This window comes from Cebus imitator, unplaced genomic scaffold (genome assembly GCF_001604975.1).
Source record: "Cebus imitator isolate Cc_AM_T3 unplaced genomic scaffold, Cebus_imitator-1.0 Scaffold0, whole genome shotgun sequence".
Lineage (NCBI taxonomy): Eukaryota > Metazoa > Chordata > Mammalia > Primates > Cebidae > Cebus > Cebus imitator.
The window spans coordinates 21,023,885-21,036,799 of NW_016107315.1; the positions used below are offsets into that span (position 1 = coordinate 21,023,885).

General features: G+C 38.5%; 2 protein-coding genes across 2 annotated transcripts; one reads left to right on the forward strand and one right to left on the reverse strand.

Annotated features, from left to right (window-relative positions):
• Positions 1-4,337: 4,337 nt before the first annotated feature.
• Positions 4,338-7,013, forward strand: LOC108301180 (olfactory receptor 6T1). Its single transcript, XM_017524260.2, has one exon. It carries the CDS (start codon positions 5,254-5,256, stop codon positions 6,223-6,225), a length of 972 nt encoding a protein of 323 aa, XP_017379749.1. The 5' UTR covers positions 4,338-5,253; the 3' UTR covers positions 6,226-7,013.
• Positions 7,014-8,031: 1,018 nt separating this feature from the next.
• On the reverse strand, positions 8,032-9,585 carry LOC108301187 (olfactory receptor 4D5). The gene has a single exon (XM_017524271.2). It carries the CDS (start codon positions 9,441-9,443, stop codon positions 8,490-8,492), a length of 954 nt encoding a protein of 317 aa, XP_017379760.1. The 5' UTR covers positions 9,444-9,585; the 3' UTR covers positions 8,032-8,489.
• Between the last annotated feature and the right edge of the window lie 3,330 nt (positions 9,586-12,915).

Here is a 12,915-nt window from a genome sequence, read left to right on the forward strand (position 1 = left end):
TTTGAGTATTTCAATAGGAAAATAAGATTATAAGTATTATCAAACTACTGTTCAAAATATATTCATAGTTATTACATAAGTATATCCTGCTTTGAAGATGGCAAGAACAAAGCATGCTATTTGCTAAATTAAAAAATGATTTCGGCCTGGTGCAGTGGCTCATGCCTGTAATCCCAACACTTTGGAAGGCTGAGGCAGGTGGACCACAAGGTCAGGAGTTCAAGACCAGCCTGGCCAAAATGATGAAACCTTGTCTTTACTAAAAATTCAAAAATTAACTGGGCATGGTGGCAGGTGCCTGTAATCCCAGCTACTCAGGAGACTGAAGCAGAGAATTGCTTGAATCCAGGAGGCAGAGGTTGCAGTGAGCTACGATGGTGCCACTGCACTCCAGCCTGGGTGACAGAGTGAAACTCCATCTCTAAATCAATAAATAACGATTTCAACCTGATGGGTTTAAAGGCTAAGGAATTTGAGTTATAATGGAATTTATCATTTGCATGTATCTAACCCTTACACACTATGAGCTCCTCAGTAACTTATTCAGGCTCATTCTGCTAGGTACCTCCGATGCCTGGTAGGTTATTCAGCACATAACAAAACAAATGTGCAATCTCACCCTTGTGAGAGTACTTTGCTAGCTAACACCTGAAATAAATAAATAAATAAATAAATAAAAACCTCTGTAGGCCTGTGGACATATTAAAGCCTGAGACAGCCATCCAAATATGTTGTGAGACTTCAGAAAGCTAGATTTATTGCTGTTCTGGGTCAGCTACATAGTTAGTTCTATCACTGCATTAAAAAGTTGGTGATGTTTTTAGTTTATAAAACTCAGCCTTCCATATTCAGGCCCTTCTAGATCTGACCTTCAACTTACCCCCTCCTTTACACCTCAGTCCTTTACCCTAATAATGCTCAAACCTGCTCAACACCCTTCTTTCTCCCCAAAATTAGTACTTCTCAAACTTTTGGTTAAATAAGAATAACCCAGATAAATTGATAAAAAATTATATTCCTGAGCCTTAAACCCAGAGAATAATTGCAATTTTATGAGTAGAGCCTAGAAATCAGCATTTTAAAGAGACACACCAGGTGATTCCAATACAAGTTTTCCATACTCTTAGGAAAAATTCAATAAACCTAAATTCACCGTTGACTAACAAGGTGTAAAATCCATTCAAACTTCAAGATTCCTGGAGTACATCTGCAGATAGGAAAGAGAAACAAAGCAGGCAATAGTGTTGCCAATAAAATGGAAAGGATTTGGCCAAGGAAGGTATGAAAAGACTGCAAAATGAGAGGTAACAAGGTTAGGCAGAATAACATACACATTAGCAAACAACAGTCAGCCAAGGAGAAATTTATGAAAGCAAATGGTCCAGGTGGATGAAGGGCTTGAGGAAGGGTCTCATAAGCACAAGTGTATGTATGCCCTGGCAGGAAAGTTCCATCTTACAAAAGGGAGACAGGATGATTTTGATGATTCCATCAAATTTAGGATAATGAGCAAAATGTAGTAATGCCATAGGGAATATTTGCTGGGGACCGATAAAATAGGTATGCACTTATGTGTGCTTCGAGATCTATAACCAGTTAGTGGTTAGAAATAAAGTGTATGATTAATACTTCATCTTTGTTGCCAAGTAAAATGCCTCAATTTGAATGTGATATAAACGCAGCACATCCTGAAATAGAACTTGAAGAACAAGAAGAAACAAGTTTCAACATCTTATTCAAGGGGGTGCGGTGTGCCCATCTTCTGGGAATGGGGAGTGGTAATTGAGACTATAACCTCTACTGTCCATTGCTCTGGAGGAGGAGCTAAAAGACTTTTGGATAAGACCCAATCTAACACATATCCTGGGGGATGTTTTCATTTTATCAGGATCAAATCTTTAAATTATAACAATTTATTTCTTTATGTAGAATTCCTATCATTAGTTGACAGATGCAGTAAGAGGACAAGTGGAAATTGATATCAAATCAAATTTATAATTATAAATTCTCTCTCATATAAGATATTGTGGTTTAGCAGTTAAAAATTCAGGCTCTGCATCTCCTCTGATCTTTGCCCAAAAATGTTCCTAAAATACTCCATATTATAATATATTCCTTTATAATATATCCATGTTCTAAATGTATAAATTTACTAATTTTCCTTAGGAAAAAAAGATGGCTTAAATAATCATTAGCTTAGTTTTAACACCCAAAATAATTGTTGCTACGTAAATTCTAAGTTTTTTTCATAATACAACTGAGAAGTTTAGAGGAAGCCAAAAATAATTTAAATGAATCCAAGTTTAATTTAAAAGTTACATCTAAAAGAAGAGATGAACAAAGCAGCGGTTGTAGACTCATTAATTAAAAGAAAACGCTGGCAATTATAAAATTCATGCAATTACATTGATATGCTAATCTAAATTTTGAAAATAACACTGCACGCATGTGGTAACAATATTTAACTAAAGGTATTTTTAAGTTGCAAAGACATACTATTAATTTATAAGGAAGGTAGTTTTTCTATTCGACTACTAAAGTCCCAATTCCAATAAAGCACATCAAAATTAACAAATAATTATGATTCATTTAATGTTTCATCTTTAGATTCTTCATAATCTTCTTTGGGAAACATCCAAGGATAGGTTAATCCTAAATTTAAAAATGACAAAATTGAATTCTTTTTAACACAAAATATCATCATCAGTAGTCACTGAAAATTTTTAGCATTTCTAAGGCTATAAAGCAAGAGCTAGACATTCCCTGTAGTTACTGTTTTAATGATTTTTACTTTCTCTTGTTGAACATAAAAAGTTTCCAACAGAAAAAAAAAAATTGAGGCTCTGAATTCAGACTGCTATAATTTTAATCACAAACTTTAATACTCATTAATGTGGGTCCTTAATCCCGCTAACCCTAAACCTTGTCTGTAGGATGGAGATAATTATTATTATTATCTCCATCCTACAGACAAGGTTTAGGGTTAACCTTGTATAGTTGCTGAGAGATTTAACAGTGAAATGAATACAAAGTCTCAGGTATATAGCAACTACTCAGTAAGTTCTAGCTGCTATCATTATGAGCGTCATTATATTATGGCATTTTAAATCTATATCCTTTTCTTCCTTTGGTAGATTCAAATTTCATGGTCATCTTTGCTAGTGCCATGGTCACACACCAGAGTCAGATAAGCTTAGATGTGTATCTTAGCTTTATGTTTGAGGGTGTTTTTTGTTTGTTTCTTTGTTTTACCCATACTGTTCTAGTTTGCTCAATTGTAAAGTGCACCATAATAATAGTTATCTAATTGTGTAAATTAAATCATTATGTCAATCGAAAAATGTGTGTGTGTGTGTTCCTCAAAGTTCTGATTCCCTTCACTGATTCTCATCTTGTTAATCAGTATTTTTGGTGCAAAATACATAGGAACAAAAAAAATTTCAAACGATAATACAAACAATTTTTAGCTGTTTGACTTTAGGCAAATGATTTAAGGCAGTAAGATTATTTTGAGGTTGAAAATGACAACATTTTAAACATGTATATACAAGGATGACATAGTTATGGTCTGGCATTATAAGAGACAGCCAGCCAACTGACGAGGCTCTCTGGAACTGATAAGGAGTTATTCAGGTTGACAAAGGGAAGCTGGAGAACAGACTTCAGTGAATGTATTTTATAACAGTAGTCAGAAACTGATCTCATGTGTTTCACAGGCTTTATAAGTTACTTTTGATATTTACCTGGTGCTTTGGAAATAGCCACAATAGCACATTTCATTATATGAAAAGATTATGTTATCCTGACATAGTGCTCTGGCCTCCTTTGCTGGGTTTTATTCAGGTTATTTCTTTGATTTTGGAGATGCAAGCCCTAGACTAGCAGAATGAAGCATTATTATTACTTAGCTACTTAAATCTCAGACTTATTCTTTCCAGAATTGATATAAACAGAACATGTCTCTCTTCTTCATCCTTCAAATCTGGATTGCTTGCCTCCGTTCAATATTGCCTGTTAAAGTAGCTTCAGACAGAATTGAGAAAATATCTGTGCTCCCCATCTTTGACACTGTTTGTCTGAAGTAATAGATAATCCTCAATTAAACTTTGTCTAAACTCTTAACACTTTACTCCTTGTCAATTAAACAAAGTAACTTAATGCTCATTTTCATTCTTCTTGTCTTAGAATATTTCCCATTTTCTCTAATTAAGCAAGATCTATGTGATTCTGAGTGTTTGGTGCTAGATGTTAAAAACAACAACAACAACAAAAAAAGAACCGAAGATGTCTAATTGTCTAAAGAAACCCAGTCCTTCAAAACATATAGATACATTTTACAGGATGCCAAACCTATCTCCAAATTAAGGCAAAAGTTGAGAAGGCAAGTTGATACATACCATCTCCTTTGAGACCATTTCCCCTGATTCCCCATCTTATACTATTAGAATGTTGAGTGAACTGAAGCTGAGATAAACTAGTAAGCATTGCACTAGGAAGAGGGATTTCTAGCATTCTACAGGAGTCTAGGTCAGGGTCGGGGGCAGAAAAATAATACGTTATGACAGCATTGGGGTTTTGCCAGTCTGGTCTTATTTGGCTTCCTGGCTGACTATCGCAAATTAAATCTCTAAGGATACCGAAAGCCCAGATTTTTTAATTCTGTTATTTTATGTCAAGACAGGACACAGAAGGACCATAAACACTAAAACAAGAGTTCTTAATACCAGTAAAATTTGTTCATGGTGCATTTTTTACGTAAAGTCTTCTCTGACCCTTCTACTCCTCTGGATTCCTCTAAGGCCACAATACTCGCATGGTTCTCTGTCTGAGCACAACAGTGTCAGCAGCATGTGTTGGAGTCACAGAAGCTCGGTATGAAATCCTGCCTCTACCACCTGTTTCATACCTGATAATAGAATAGTCACTTAAACTCCCTTTGTCATCCTTTTCTTATCTCTGAAAACAGTAAAACCTAGTTTTAAGAGTTTTAATGTTTTACTGGGAGAAGAGATACTGTGCACAGTGTAAATTTTCAGATACAGAATTGGATGTTCAATGTTGCCATGCTGCTTACTATTGTAATTTGTTTCTCTCTTTGTAAGTCACTTGCAGACCAAAATATAGATCAACATATTCTCAGAATGTAAGGAAGTGATGGGTATTCAATATTATTTTACCACTTGGTTAAATGACGATTGGTAGCTATAGATGAGTTACAGAGTTCTGTTTCATTTCTCCTGCAGGTGACTGAAGATGAGCCCTGAAAACTGGACTCAGGTAACAAGCTTTGTCCTACTGGGTTTCCCCAGTAACCATCTCCTACAGTTCCTGGTGTTCCTGGGGTTAATGGCGACGTATATTGTAACAGCCACAGGCAACCTGTTAATTACTGTGCTCAGCTGGACCAACCGACGCCTGCACACACAGATGTACTTCTTTCTGTGGAATTTATCCTTCCTGGAGCTGTTGCTGGTAACTGTTGTAGTTCCCAAGATGCTTGTCGTCATCCTGACGGGGAATCACACCATCTCATTTGTCAGCTGCATCATCCAGTCCTACCTCTACTTCCTTCTAGGCACCACCGACTTCTTCCTCTTGGCCGTCATGTCTCTGGATCGTTACCTGGCAATCTGCCGACCACTCCACTATGAGACCCTGATGAGTGGCCATGTCTGTTTCCAGCTAGTGCTGGCCTCCTGGCTAGCTGGATTCCTCTGGGTCCTTTGCCCCACTGTCCTCATGGCCAGCCTGCCTTTCTGTGGCCCCAATGGTATTGACCACTTCTTCTGTGACAGCTGGCCCTTGCTCAGGCTCTCTTGTGGGGACACCCATCTGCTGGAACAGGTGGCTTTCGTGCTTTCTACGTCAGTGTTACTGGGCTCGCTGGCTCTGACCTCAGTTTCCTATGCCTGCATTCTTGTCACTGTCCTTGGGGCCCCCACAGCTGCTGGGCGAAGGAAAGCATTCTCCACTTGCGCCTCGCATCTTACAGTGGTGATCATCGTCTATGGCAGTTCCATGTTTCTCTACATTCGTATGTCAGAGGCTCAGTCCAAACTGCTCAACAAAGGTGTTGCCGTCCTAAGCTGCATCATCACACCCCTCCTCAACCCATTCATCTTCACTCTCCGCAATGACAAGGTGCAGCAAGCACTGAGAGACACCCTGGGGTGGCTCAGGCTCACTGCTGTGAGGAAACTGAGGGTCACGAGTCAAAGGAAATGATAAATGGGAGATTAAATGCTTATTGAAAATGTTTTAAATGTGCAAGAAGTTTAAAGAACATAAGCAACAGTGTGCACTTTTCTCAGCTAATGAACAGTCTTTGTAAATATACAATATGAAATATGGTGGTTAACCTTCATTTTCCCTCCCTACAGCCTTTCTTCCTTGTGCCTCCTCCTCCCCACATAGACGGCTGATCCAATTGGTCAAATTGCTTTCAAGATAGAATCCCTGGATTGGAGAACATGTGTGAGCACGTGACGTCCATACAGGGAGGCTCCTTCTCTTTCTCCTCATATGTACGCTTAAACACTTTTCTTTCTGCATCAGTCTCCTGTGTCATGTAGTCAATCAGAAGATGCTGAAATATGGAGATTCAGATTTGGAGCTCAGTGAGGAGTAAGAGGCCCTCTGAGGGCTTCCAACTAGATTGGGTATTGCAAATAAAATTAAGCAGAACCTCTGTATTATTAGAAAATCCAATTCTGGCTGCAGTAATAAATGATTCTCTGATTTGCATTTGTTATTGCACCTTATATGACTAGCGGCTCCTATAGGAATCTCATAAAGGAAGAATGTTAAGACCAGTTAAATATTTGGATAGCCCTCATTCCCAAGTCAAACTCTACTAACAGACTTCAAATATGGCAACACTCATTTAATCATTCCTTTAAGAAATATTATTAGACATCGAGTATGTTTCAGGCACTGTCCCAGGCAATGCTCCAACTAGGTTGAGCCAAGGGAGATGTCTACAGAACAAATTTTAAAGAGACATGCACTTTGAGGGGAGTGTAAGTGCAGGGTATGCTGTGTACAAACCCAATAGTAAATGCCTGCTCAGTGTTGACATGAGGCCCCTCTGTTGCTGCACGCTCATCTAGGCTGTGGTGCTAGGCTTGGAGAATATAGTATTAAGTAAGCTAAACATGGCTCTTTCTTTTAAAGAGTTTGTAGGATAGTGGGCAATGGCTGACACAAAAATAATAAATAGATAAATCAGTATGTAATTGAAATCTGTGATAAATACTTTTGAGTTTTGTTAGAGGAACTACTAAGGACAAGTTAATTTGGATTAAAGATCAGGGAACACAGCTTTGAGGAAGCAATCTTTAGACCAAGGATTGAGATTGAGCAAGAGTTAGCCAGGCAAAAACTAAACGAAGAGCATCCCAGAGACTGACAGAAGTAAATGCAAATAGAGGGTTAGAAGAGTGGAGTTAGAGAAGTGAGATTGGAGAGATGGGTGGAGGCCAAGTCAGACAACATCTTATCTATAATATTCACGGTTGTTTTTTTTTTAAAGGCAATGGAAAGCCTCTGAAGGGTTGTAAGGGAGCAAATGATCAAGATATATTTCAAAAGTTTGATCAAATGCCAAGTCTATGATGTCAGTATAACTCATGATGATATAAACTCTATCCATGATAGCATAAACCCACAGATCCTTAGAACCTGTAAGAAGTTTTAGATACCATTGAGGACTTGGGCACTGGCATTGTATAGACTTGGGTTGGATTCTAGAAAACAAGCTCTGCAGCCTTAAGTAAGTTATGTAATGTCTCTAACTTGCAGTTGACTCATGTTTAAAGTAAATATGAAAACCTACCTCATAAGAATTTTAAATTTGAGAAAATTAAAATAAATTATAAAAGGAAATCACTGGGTACAGTGGAACATAGTAACTAACTAAAAGTAACTAAATGTTATTTACGTGATGAAGATAATGACAATGAGGACACTGATGGCAACAACGGTGGCCCTAGGAAACCATGAGGAAGAAAGTGATGTGCTCAAGGTAATTTCCTTTTTCCTCACTGACAAACATTCAACTATCAATCAGTCTCCATTGGGACTCAGGGTCCAATATTTCAAGAGAACGCTTGTCTTAAAGAAATTTTAAAATATTTTAAGCTCTTCTAATGTATTTTGTGTCCAAAAAGTGATATCAGGCAAGAGACACCAGATTTACTAGTTGAAACTTTCTCAGCAAGGCCAACACCATTCTTACCTGGGAAAGTGGTCTCTGAGCCAAACAGTACTTCTGCATAGAACTTGATACCTTTTATCTGGGAGGCACTTAGCAGTGGTTCTAAGACACTCATCCCATCTTCTATTTTGGCTAATTGTTCAGGTCACCAGAACCTGACTGAGGTTAAGAACAATGGAGAAGCAGTGGGCAGAGATTTCTATCTACCTTTAGGGTCCTATCAAGCAAGCTAATACCCTGACGTGTCTTTCAGATTCTCAGGTCACTGCCTCTGCTAATCTAAGGGTCTGCACAGGGAACCAGTAAGATCCTTTTGCCTCCTCCGCAGCTTCTTCACAGCCATGATCACTTCCTTGTTTCTCAGGGTATAGATGGCAGGATTCAGCATGGGGGTGAGTACTGTGTATAGCACAGAGACTGCCTTGTCCATGGGGAATGTCTGAAAAGGCCTTGCATAGATGTAAATGCAAGGTACGAAGATTAAGGTCACCACAGAAATGTGAGAGGCACAGGTGGACAGGGCCTTGCTGCGGCCCTCCCGTGAGTGGCTTTGGAGCATGACTAGCAGTGCTGTGTAGGATCCCAGAAGCACCAGAAAACACATCAGGGTCACCAGGCCACTGTTAGACACCATTAGAAGCTCTAAGACAAAGGTGTCTGTGCAGGCCAATTTGATTAGCTGAGGCACATCACAGTAAAAGTTGTCCAGCTTGTCAGGCCCACAGAATGGCAGCTGGATGGTCAATGCAACCTGTACTATGGAGTGGATGAAGCCCCCCACCCAGGAGGCTGCCATGAGGAGTGCACAGACAGTCTGATTCATAATGAGTGTGTAGCGCAGGGGCTGGGAAATGGCAATGTACCGGTCATATGCCATGACAGTCAGCAGAAATATCTTGATGCCTCCAATGAAGTGGAAAAAGAAGAGTTGAGTTAGGCAGTCACCAAAGGAAATGGTAGGGTTGCCTGAGAGCAAGTCAACCAGCATCCTAGGTGCCGTGATGGAAGAGTAGCAAAAGTCCAGGAAAGAAAGGTTGCCCAAGAGAAAATACATGGTTGTGTGCAGATGTGGGTCAGAGGTCACTATGACCACAATAAGAAGGTTTCCTGTTACAGTCATAAAATATACAGCAGAGAAAACAGTGAAGAAAAAAACCCGAAGCTCCCAAACCTGAGAGAGCCCCAGTAGAACAAATCCTGCCACCTGGGAATGATTTGCTGGATTCATCTGGTTGGTATGACCTGGTCAATGAACCTGCTGAGAAAAAAGGACATATTCTTCAGGGGATCTGCAAATTTCTCTAAAATAATTTTCCCTGTCTCCTCTGGGAAATTCTCCACTCTTTCATTTCCAATAAAGAGAATGTTATAAGTGGTTCTGCAGGACACCAAGCATTTAAACAGCATGTACCAGTGATATCAAACTCCAAGGGCATAAAACTCAGGATAGCACTCATACTATTTTTGGTTTTTGAGGGCTATAAACCAAAATGAGGGCTATTATCCAAAATAATAAGCCCTCAAAATTGAAAAATGGGATGTAGAGAAGAGAGTGTTTAACTGAAAATGAATTTCAGTTCTGCCAGTAACTAGTTGTGCAAACAGAAAAAAAAATCTCTGCAATTCTTTAAGTCTTGTTTCCCTCATCTATAACATAAAATTAACCGAAATGTCCTCAACGTCTCCATTACTTTAATATTTGATACTACATGTGGTCTTAATTTAGAAAACCTGATGCATCCCTGCATGCCAGACCTTTAGACAAAGCTTCCACGGGGTGACATATCTCTAATATTTATCCCAAAACAACAGAAAGTGCAAATATTCCATTATAGCTTTGAATAAATATTTAATTGCCTTCTGATATAGCTCTACCTTGGATGTACATTTTCAGACCTAGCAAGATACTAAAGCTATGAGTAAGGAAGCAGAATAGAAATCACTGGGGCCAAGCGTGCTGGCTCATGCCTGTAATTCCAGCACTTTGCAAGGCCAAGACAGGTGGATCACCTGAGGTCAGGAGTTTGAGACCAGCCTGGCCAACATGGAGAAATCTGTCTTTACTAAAGCTGCAAAAATTAGCTGGGCATAATGGTGGGTACCTGTAATCCCAGCAACTCAGGAGGCTGAGGCAGGAGAATCACGTGAACCCAGGAGGCAGAGGCTGCAGTGAGTTGAGATTGTGCCACTGCACTCTAGCCTCGGTGACAGAGCAAGACTCTATCTCAAAAAAAAAGAAAGAAAGAAAACAGAAATCACTGTCCCCTGTATTATAGAAGGGTAGTAAAGAACTACTACTCTCTCTAAAATTAGATAAGAAAACATGTGATAGAAAAAGCTTCCTGTATTGTGGCTCTGGGAAACCCAGAGAATCTACAGTCCCTGGGGAAATATGGGGGAAGACAACGAGAATATTAAGCCACCTCTGAATAGTTTGAATGTCAATATCAACTTCAGAGACATTACCCAAAGAATAATTTTTTATTCATAGGGGAAGCAGCAAGAGGAGGCTATAAATACTAATTAAAATTTTTAAACCACCATCTAAACAAGCAGAGCTGCCTAGACATTTGGAAACATTGGAAATAAAAGAGGTGTTTTTATACACTTAAATATTTTAAAACATACTGAGAAAGATGAGTAAACAAACTGTAGAATAAAAGTCTTCATGTTCCTGAATAGAAATGTGAAGTGTCATTTTAATTTAACTTAAGTATAGATTTCAATTATATTTTCTTTCCTTTGTCTAGTCATTCAGTAAGCATTTATTCAGCACCTTCTACTTATTAGGCACTGTGCTAAATACTAAGGAGTTAAAGAGTAAGACACAATGATTTAATGCATCACTAAGTATATAACACTCTGCATAGGAGGGTTCCAGTCCCTGCCTACCTAGTTTCATCAAACCATATTGATATGGTTTGGCTTTGTGTCCCTACCCAAATCTCATCTAGAATTGTAATACCCACATGTCAAGTGAGGGATCTGGTGAAAGGTGATTGGGTCATAGGGGTGGTTTCCCCCATGCTGTTCTCGTGATAGTGAAGGAGTTCCCACAAGATCCAATGCTTTAAAAGTGGCTGTTTCCCTACTCTCTTTCTCTCACCTGCCACCATGTAAGATGTGCCTTGCTTCCCCTTTGTCTTCCACCATGATTGTAAGTTTCCTGAGACCTCCCCAGCCATGTGGAACTGTGAGTCATTTAAACCTCCTTTCTATACAAGTTACTCAGTCTCAGGTACTATCTTTATAGTAGTGTAAGAATGGACTAATACACATATGTAGCCTCTTTCACATGTATACTATGATCTAGAGCACATCAAACTACTTGAAGTTCCCAGAACTTATGCTCAACCCATGCTTCCTTGATTTCCCTCTCTATATATTGATTTTGCTATAGTTCTAATAACATTAAAACTAAATTTGTATATTTTCAATATACAAATAATTGGGAATTTTCAGATTCAGTTCCAACATGTGAAGACTTTGAACGTCAAAACTCCTATCCTTAACACAAGAAAAAGCAGGGTAAACTGAAAGTCAGTGGCTTTTCTTGGACCAAGCAGAGACATGGTCACAGAGCAAACAAACACCTGAAAATCTGAATATAAATCTAACAAAATACATATAAAATCTATATGGGGAAAGCTACAATACTCTGATAAAAGAAATTTAAAAACTAAATAATTGGAGAGATACTTCATATTTATGCATAAGAAGTTTCAATATTAGCAAGATGTTGATTCTTCCAACTTAATCTATAGATTCAATGCAATGTCAATAAAAATCCCAGAATTTTATTTTGTGAGTAGCAACAAACTGATTCTAAAGTTTATATGAAGAGGCAAATCATGCAGAATAGCCAACACAGTACTGAAGGAGAAGAATAAAGTTGGAGGACTAACACAACTAGACTTCAAGACTTATAAAGCTATAATAATCAAGACATTGTTGTATTGATAACAGGCTAGACACATAGCTCAATGAAATAGAATAGAGAGCTCAGAAATAGATCCACAGAAATATAGTCAACTGATCTTTGACAAAGTATCAAAGGCAATACAATGGAGTAAACAAATGATGCTAGAACTGGTCCTTGTCTTAAAAAAAAAAAGAAAAAAAGAAAGAAAGAATCCAGACACAGACCTTACATCCTTTAGAAAAATTACATCAGAATGAGTTAGATAGTTGGAGATTTCAACATTAGTATGTCATTGATTGATAGATCAAGAAAACAGAAAATCATTAGAATATTGTGTACATGTACAGCACAATCAGTCAACCGGTTCTAATTGACATTTATTGAACAACAGCAGAGTACACATTCTTCTCAAGCTCACATGGAATGTTCTCCATAATAGACCACATTATAGACCAGAAAATACACCTTAACAAACTTAAAAGAGTAGAAATCATACAATGTATGTCTTCAGACTACAGTGGAATTCAACTAGTAATCAATAATATAAAGATAGCTGAAGCCAGCTGCAGTGGCTCACACATGTAATCCCAAAACTTTGAGAGGACGAGGTAGGAGAATCGCTTGAGCCCAGGAGCTCTAAATCAGCCTGAGCAACATAGGGAGCCTCCATCTCCACAGAAAATAAAAAATTAGCTAGGCATTGTGGAGCATATCTGTGGTCCCACTTTCTTGAGAGACAGAACTGGGAAGATCACTTGAGTGGGGGAGGTTGAGGCTG

What these genes read in the sequence shown, in the direction of transcription:
- LOC108301187 (XM_017524271.2), bottom strand. Translation starts at nt 9,443, where the DNA reads ATGAATCCAGCAAATCATTCCCAGGTGGCAGGATTTGTTCTACTGGGG.
- LOC108301180 (XM_017524260.2), top strand. Translation starts at nt 5,254, where the DNA reads ATGAGCCCTGAAAACTGGACTCAGGTAACAAGCTTTGTCCTACTGGGT.